This window comes from Lichenostomus cassidix, unplaced genomic scaffold, assembly GCF_008360975.1.
Source record: "Lichenostomus cassidix isolate B80296 unplaced genomic scaffold, HeHo_3.0 HiC_scaffold_38, whole genome shotgun sequence".
Lineage (NCBI taxonomy): Eukaryota > Metazoa > Chordata > Aves > Passeriformes > Meliphagidae > Lichenostomus > Lichenostomus cassidix.
The window spans coordinates 2,407,317-2,415,276 of NW_028147440.1; the positions used below are offsets into that span (position 1 = coordinate 2,407,317).

At 53.3% G+C, this 7,960-nt stretch overlaps 1 protein-coding gene across 3 annotated transcripts; it reads right to left on the reverse strand.

Moving 5' to 3' along the window:
• Window positions 1-127: 127 nt before the first annotated feature.
• LOC146423006 (uncharacterized) lies at window positions 128-7,480 on the reverse strand. 3 transcript variants are annotated; one of them, XM_085045579.1, is made up of 9 exons: window positions 6,582-7,480; window positions 6,051-6,101; window positions 5,576-5,869; window positions 4,866-4,985; window positions 4,391-4,415; window positions 4,068-4,123; window positions 3,467-3,498; window positions 2,977-3,058; window positions 128-453 (listed from the first exon to the last, which is right to left on the reverse strand). In XM_085045579.1, the coding sequence occupies exons 1-8, from the start codon at window positions 7,060-7,062 to the stop codon at window positions 2,987-2,989; spliced, it is 1,131 nt and encodes a 376-aa protein (XP_084901705.1). In that variant the 5' UTR covers window positions 7,063-7,480; the 3' UTR covers window positions 128-453; window positions 2,977-2,986. The 3 variants fall into 3 exon arrangements, with proteins under 3 accessions (XP_084901705.1, XP_084901704.1, XP_084901703.1); XM_085045578.1 differs by lacking the exon at window positions 128-453 and adding an exon at window positions 2,087-2,781; XM_085045577.1 differs by lacking the exons at window positions 128-453; window positions 2,977-3,058; window positions 3,467-3,498 and having other exon boundaries at window positions 3,789-4,123.
• Window positions 7,481-7,960: the final 480 nt, after the last annotated feature.

The window sequence follows — 7,960 nt, forward strand, 5'->3', positions numbered from 1 at the left end:
TCCTCTTTCAGAGAGAAACAGGGGAGTCCAAGGCTATCCAAGCAGGAAAGGACTTGGGTCTCCTTTCATCAGCATTTTACATGTGATTCGCAGGTCACAGTTGGTTAAAGTCAGCACAGCATCCAAGCAAGGATAACAAAGTGTCCTGTTTTATTATTGACTTAATGAAGTGAAAGATGGAGTGCAAACAGGCAGGAGGGTGTATCCAAAGAAATTCAAGCTGCAGAAACTTGGGACACATCACATTGGTCCAGGCTAACAATTTTCCTGGTGGCTTATATGGGATGGAACAGGTGGCATTGTAAATGTCATGCACAGGGATGTTCTTGGTCTCCATGAATTTGGCAGTCCAGACTTGTCCAACTATCAGTGTGCAGGAACACGGAGATATCCTGCCATGTTGTCCCTGCAGCAGATATTGCAGCTGTGGAAATCCCTCACAAGGACCAGGCCCTGTGAACATAAAGCTCCTTCTGTCTGTCTGTAGAGGCCTCATTGCTTTGTTCTCTCTGCGCAGATGGCCTGGAGCAGACTCCCATTCTAATGTCACCTGGGGCTCTGTTTTCTTTAATCCTAACCCAGGAGCTCTCCCGTGACTCCTCAACCTTCCCCAGGGGAGCTCCATGGACTCCAGCTCGTCCCTCACATAACAGAAAACTCCCCCTCCTTGTCTTGCCTGCCTTGCCTTCCTAAAACCCATGTGGCTCCATTGCAGCACTCCAGTCAGGGAGCACCTGATTCATGTTACTGTGATCCCAACAAGATCCCAGCCCTGAAACCACACCCAGGTCTCTGCCTCATCCTCTCCTGTAAAGGGAGTTGTGTGGGGCTGGAGATCACAGAATCAGAGAATATCCCGAGTTGGTAGGGTGTTGCGGTTTAGAGGATGTTGCAGCATACTTTACCCTAGAGCTTCTCTACCCAGCCCGGTTCAGTGCCTCAGTGCTCTAAACCCTCTGTCCCAGTGTTGGACACTGCACTCTCACCAGCCGGGGAGCCATAAGGCTAGCTCTGGTCCGTCTGCTTCCACAACCGGCGGTGATAAAGGAGGCGAGGAGGGTCTATGCATTGTGTCCATGGAAGACATTTATTCGCATGGTGCAGTAGAGGCCAACGACCTCCCCGAGGCAGAGATGCCTCGAGGGCGAAGGCCTCACATGCTCAGCCACATGTGGAGCATAAACACACGTGGAGCATAGACAGCAAGATGGCGGAGGGTAATGGGTTTTATAGGGAAACAGAGAGGGGCAGGGACAGCACACAGGCCCAGTGACCTCTGGGTACAGGGGAGGTACAGGGGCGGAGTTAGGAGTACAGGAACCAATAGGGGAAACCCGAGGGAGTGGCCAGGGCCACGTGGGGTTGGGGTACAGGAACCAATAGGGAAAACTGGGGGCGTGGCTACGACTATGTGGAGTAGGGAAGGCAGGACAATAGGTGACAAGTACAGTCGTTAAGAAAGGGGTGTGGGGAACTTGCAGCTATTATCACAATAGTAGGGACTCACAAGGATCATCGAATTCAACTCAGCTCTGCACAGTTCCATTCCCAAGTCTCACACCATGTGCCTGAGAGCATTGTCCAAATGCTTCTTGAACTCTGTCAGCTTTGGTGCTGTGACCTCTGGGTGAAGAACCTTTTCCCAATATCCAACCTAAACCATCCCTTGACACAGCTTCAGGCCATTCCCTCAGGTCCACTTACTGGTCACCACAGAGAAGAGACCAGTGTCTGACCCTACCCTTCCCCTCATGAGGAAGCTGTAGACTGCAATGAGATCTTCTGTCACTCTCTTCTCTTCCAGGCCAAACAGACAAAAAGTCCTTCTCAGGAGGGCTGCTCTCGATCTGTTCATGCCCCAGCCTAGACTGACACCAGGGGTTGCTGCAACCAAGGTGCAGTCCTTGTGCTTGGTCTTGTCAAACCTCATAAGATCCCCATGGAGCACATCTCGAGCTTGTCCAGGTCCCTCTAGATGGTCCTGTCCTTAACGTCCTTCATATGTGGCCCTATGACTTCACAAGGTATTTTAACATTGGAATGGCACAAGCTGGTCTGTGTCCAGCAAGGACAACAAATTACTTTTGGCTAGGATTTAGGTTTGGGAAGTAAACCAGAGCCAAGAAAAGAAAGGAGAACAGCTAGAAGTGTGCAAGTGTGAAGTTTTGAGGGTGTGGTTGCTTGGTCAGCTGAGCTCAAGCCAGAGATGTCTCCCCTTTCTATCCCTGTGTACTGCCAGAGTCCCCTCATGTCTCTCCAGCCACCACTTTGTATCTCCAGGGCTGTCTTTGGGCAGCTGAACCCTGTCCCGTGAGGGGATTTGTAAGGCAGAGGTGCAGCCAGGGAGAGAAATCCATGTTTGTTGTGCATTGGAGCAGAACCAGCTCATCCTTGCACACAGCCACGGCCAGAGAGGTGTGAGCACAGCAGTGCCTGTGTCCCTGTGGAGCTGTGCATCCTTGTGAGCACCTGTGTGGGCAGAGAGAAGAGCACATGTGAGAGTCACAAACATCTATTTGATTCAAGGCAAGCAGAGGACATTTCTGATGGGGGTGGCAAGGGCTGGGCCTGCTGGAAGGGCTGGCTGTGGCCATGTTGGCCTGGCCAGGCCTTGTGGGGAGGAGTTGCCCTCCCAAGCCAAGGACTCCCAACTCCCCACAACAGCTGGTGAAGATTAGCCAAGGAGTTGTCACATGGCAGTTTCCTGGGGACAGAGACAAACCTGGTGGGAGCTGCAGGGAGGCCTGAAAACCCTCTGTGCCATGGTGGGTGGGAGTGGGGCTGGGAAGGGAATGGTGGAGAACAGGGTCAGAGGAGCAGCTGGAGGAGCAGCCCCAAGGCTCCCAGCTGCCAGCCCTTGCCCAGCACAGCAAAGCCCAAGCAAGCCCAAGCTGGACATCCCAGCCCCGTTTTGCCAGAGCAGGAGCTGTGCCAGAGAGCAAAGGCTGGTGTGGGTGATTGTCCTGGGGCACTCACCATGCTGGAGCTACCGGGGCTGGCTGTGGGAGAGCCTCACCAGGGCATATTCTGTGCTGCTGTTCAGCTCATGCCTGCGAGGCTTTAGAGGGAAAAGGAAAGCCTGTTATTTCAGCTGCTGACCGCAAGCCCTGCACAAGCCTCTAGCCCTTGGGTACCAGAGTACTGGAGGGAGCAGAACCTTTTTCTTTCAGTATTGGTTTGATTTTATTTCCCACTTGGACCCCCCCCAGATTTTTGTATCTGACATTTCAGCATAAAATGTTTACACAGGGAGAAAATTTGCAGAAGATGCTGAGAAAATGTAATAGCATTGTTTTATTAAAAAATATCTCATAATTGTCTATTTCTGCAAATGCTTCTTTTTGGCTCTTACTGCGTACGGCCAGTGGGACTCCCCAGCCCAAGCCACAAGCAAAGACCCTGACACTCACATCCCATCCCCAGGGCCCTGTCCCTGCTTTGGCACCAAGGCTGTGCCACAACTCACCCCGTCACATCCAGTGTGGGTGATGGTGGAATCTGGTGGGGACAAAAAGCACAGAGTGAGCCCTTGCTCCCTTCGGTGGGAGGGACAAGCCCCACCCTGCCTTTGAACAGCAGATCCACCAGGTCAGGACTGAATGCCCTGCCCTGTTTCCCCCTAATCTCACCCCACGCCTGGCAGCAGAGTAAGCTGCCCTTTCCTCTGTTGATGAAGAGCAGGGTTTGGGAGTTTGTTGTCACCTTTCTTCTGCAGGCAGAAGCTGGGCCATGTGTGCAGGGAAGAAGTGGAGCAATGGCATGGGGAGAGATTGAGACCTGGTGCAGTGGTTTTGCTCCACGTCCACCAGGGCATGAATTCCTGGGATTGCGTGGGGAGTTGGAAAAGGGTCTGTATCACAGTCTGCCGTGAGGGGAAGGGATGGAGAGCATGGGAAACAGGCTTGAGGCAGGTCCTTGCAACTCAACACAGTACGTGAGACTGCAGCATGGCTGCTGTTCCTTTGGCGCCGTGGTTCTGGTGGTGCCAGAGGGCAGCCAGACCACAAGAAGGGAGTCCCACAGACAGAGGGTTCTGTGGTCACACAGAGGATGGGTTTGGTACTCACACTGGATTTCATTGTCATCAGTCACTTCAGCCTCATGGGTGGAAACTTGCTGCTGCCTGGAGAGGTATTTGGGGGAAAGGATTTTGGGGTCTGTGCCCAGACTGTGATGAGCTCATTGGAGTCATTGCTGTGGGTGATTCTGTCTTGCATGGGGTCCATGTCTGGAGTCAAGGCCAGGGCAAGCCCTGCTCCTCCCTGCCTGCACCATGGGGGAATTCCCATCATGGGCAAAGACCATGCTGCCCCTGGACAAAGACCACCTGAGGGTTCCCAGGATGCCTCTGTCTCCATCAGCCCCACAGCCCCCAGGGATTTCTGCTCACCTTTGGCATCTCTCCCTGCAGATCCCTGCAAGGAAAAGAGAGAGTTGGGAGGCAGAGTTCCTGCACAGCCCTGCCTTTCCCTGCTCTGGGCTATGCAGTGAACACGAGGGGCTAAACTTCCACACCTCAATGGCAGAGGGATTTTTCAAGCCCAACCTACACAACCATGAATCCCCTTTCCCAGCCTGGCTTCTCCTAAGCTCTTAGCAGCTGTGCACAGCCAGAGTGTGGAGGAGCTGTGCTGGCTGCACTCAGGGCAAGCTCAGAGCCTCCATTCTTGTACCCAGAGGATGGGAGCCAATGTGTGGCTGTAGCAGGGATGCATTTGGTTTCTTTCTCCCCACTTTGGCATTCAAGCATAAGAACTCTGAAGGGAGAATCTCCTCAGAAATTTTGCTCCCATTAGGTGAAAAAAGAAAGACCTGAGAGACTCATTTTCTCATGACAAGGGACTACTTTTTCTCTTATCACTCACCTTTCTTCAAAGCACAGTAGCTGGCTGCAGCCAGAAGGACAGTCACAGTTGCTACTCCCACCACTATTTCAATGGGAAGCCTGTGGAATGGCCCAGGGTTCGGAGATGGGGAAAGAGAAGCTGTTAGGAAAGAGGAGGCATGATGGAGAGAAGAAGCAGAGAAAAGGATATGGCCTTAGAGCCCACCCAGATCCCAGCTGATGATCCACCCAGTGCACTGGTGCTGGCAACCAGGCTTACTTGGCCTGATGCTAAGGGACACTGGGTGTGCAGGGAGAGCATCACTCACCATCACTGGATGTCCCTGCCTGGGAGCTGGACCCGCTGCCTGGGAGGAGAAAGGGACAGGGAGAGAGTCTGCAGCTCCCTCAGGTACTACAGAGACTGAGCCATTGTGGGGATCCCCTGATCCACCCTCTATCAACTGTTGGGATCAATAAATGAATGCCCTGCATAGCTGGGGCTCTGGATTGGATCTGGCACCACCACTCTCCCCTCTCCGTGATGCTGGGGCAGGAGAGGAGCAGGATGCTCTTGTGTGACTGTGACGAGTGTCCCTGGTGCCCAAGGCTGTGCTGAAGTGCACCCTGACCCCCAGCATTCCAACTGCCCAGGGACATGCCATGGGGCAGGGCAGGGTCCCCTCCCTCACCTGGGGTCTTAGGGAGTCTGGGAGTGTTTCCTGTGTGTGCCCCAGTGCTACGACTCACCTATGACACTCAGGTTCAGGGGAGCACTAAGGGCAGAGTTGCTCACTCGGTTGCTGTTGTCCTTGTGCTGGTATCCACATGTGAATGTCCCTGCGCTTCCCATTGTCATGGGGAAAGAGGTGTAATAGTTCTCCTTTCCCTGTAGGGCTTTCAGGCTGTATTGCTCCACCCCATCCTTGCAGAAGATAATTCGGGTGACAGGAGATTTCCAGGAAATTTGGCACTGAAGTATGACCTGTTTTCCTTCCTCTGCAGCAGTGGGGATCATGTGGAAAGCAGGAGCGGGGAGGTCACCTGGAGAGATGGCACAGGGATTGCAAGGGAGAGTGTTACTGTATTTAGGGCAGGAAATAGCGTTACATCTAGAAGGTGAAGAGTTTCCTCTCCAGGGATTTACACATGGGAAACAAAGTCCTTCTCCCTTCCCTTCTCCACCCAACACAATTCTCTTTATGGAACCTATCCCTGTACTCACCAGGCCCTGGGGAGCTGCAGATGTCCTGGGCCATCACACCAGCACCTGCACCTTGGGGCACAGAGGGGTTTGGTCAGACAGGCAGCAACCCAGCACAGCCCTGTGTCCCTATCCACTTTCCCACTGCTGAATTTTGGCTGGGAGAGGCACCTTCCCACCCACGTGGATACAGCCTGCATCTCCTTTGTCTCCTTGCATGACACCACCCAAAGCCCAATTCAGTTGGGTTTGTGATTCCAGGTGGATGCCTCTGGCTCCGTAAAGCACTTCAACATCTGCTAAGCCTAACACCATGACCAGAACCCCCTGAGAAAGCTTAGTAATTGCCCCCTTTACTCAGAAGTCCATGGGAGCTGGAGGAAGCAATGATGCTGCGGCCCTCCTCAGAGCAGCTCTGCCCCTCAGTGCTGCACAGCTGCTCCACACACCCTTTCCCCTGGGTCCTGCCCTGTGCCCAGGATGGGCTCTGTCCTGCTCTGCTCAGCAGCCCTGCAGTGCTGAGCCCCAAGGCAAAGCCATCCCCCAACTCACCCAGCAGCAGCAGCAGCAGAAAGAGGAGGAAGGTTGGGCAAACAGGAGACAGCCTGGCACATCCCTGCTGGCCCAGCATTGTTTGGGCACTGCAGCAACAGCCTCTCCTTGCAGCATCTGCTGAGGGCTGAGCTCTGCCCAGCGCTTTAAGAGCTGCCTGGTCCAGGGCTTGCAGCACCTGAGACTGGTCCTGCTGCATCTTTGTGGCTGGAAAGTCCTTCCCACAACAAGCAAGTGGCTGTGGCCAGTGGAGGCTCTGCCTCAGCCCCCACTGAGGCTGCTGCGCCTGCAGAGCCCCCGCTTTCATTTCTGCACCATCTGAGCCCAGAGCAAGAGCTGTGTTTGTCTGTCCCTCTGGGGTAGCATCCTCCCTGCAAAGCCCTCCTGACCCTTGGCCCGCACCCTGCTCTGCATCCTCAGGGAGAACCTCATCCTGGGTTTGGGATTGCAGCAGCTCCATCCATGGCCCAACAGTTCTCATTGGTCTGGGATGGTGTTGGGGACACAGACAGTCAATACCCTTTCTCCTGCTTCTGTCCACACCGCTCAGTGATGATGGCAGTGCTGCAGGCTCTACTGCCAACAGTCAGAGTTCCTGTCAGTGCCAATCCCCCACGTTCCCTTCCCCTCCCAGTACTGGGCACAGTGTCCTTCTAATGCGGCATCTTCACTTTCAATATATATACATATACTTTAAATAGCTGATAAATGTAATCTTACTAAATTATCTTCTCAATAAATAGTCACAATCATGCCCTGTTATTTGCTTTGGAAACATGGGGCTTCTCCCTTCCAAACTGTTTTTGGATGTCTCCCACATCCTTCTGATGGCTGGACACACACACTCAGGTTCTCTTTCCAGTTGCCAGCACTTAAACAGTGGGCAGAGTTAAGGTGAGTAAAGCTCTTTTAGAGACTTTCAGGCTGTCCAAGCTCTTCTTGGCTCCATGACAGTCGGCTTTTGAGGAAAAATACAGCCCAAAGTCTTATAACCTGGGATTTTCCCATGGCTCTGCTGAGGCTGTCATTGCCCTCATTCCACAGTGCAGCGCAGGACAAGTGTTTGTGGCCATGATGGGCACCAGGCTGCTCTGTTCGAATTTGAAGGCCTCCATACCAAAGTGCTCTGAAGCTTCACTTTATGAAAAGTTACAAGAAAGGGAGAGGTGCTGCAGCCATCTCCTGAGTTATCCAACATGGGACAGGGCATTCACGTGGAACCTTGGTGTCTCTCTTCTCCTCTGTGAGGATCTGTGGGCATTTCTTGGAAATCCATGGAGGGGTCAGGAATGCTCCTTCATTATTATCCCCTCCTCAGTCATGGCTTTAGCTCTCCTCAAGGGAATGTTTGCTTGGAGAGACCTGAAAAGGCATTCAGA

What these genes read in the sequence shown, in the direction of transcription:
- LOC146423006 (XM_085045577.1), bottom strand. Translation starts at nt 7,062, where the DNA reads ATGAGAACTGTTGGGCCATGGATGGAGCTGCTGCAATCCCAAACCCAG. An exon ending in CTACTGTGCTTTGAAGAAAG is followed by an intron (nt 4,416 to 4,865) that starts GTGAGTGATAAG and finishes TTTTCCTTGCAG; the next exon opens with GGATCTGCAGGGAGAGATGC. An exon ending in TGCAGGGAGAGATGCCAAAG is followed by an intron (nt 4,124 to 4,390) that starts GTGAGCAGAAAT and finishes ATACCTCTCCAG; the next exon opens with GCAGCAGCAAGTTTCCACCC.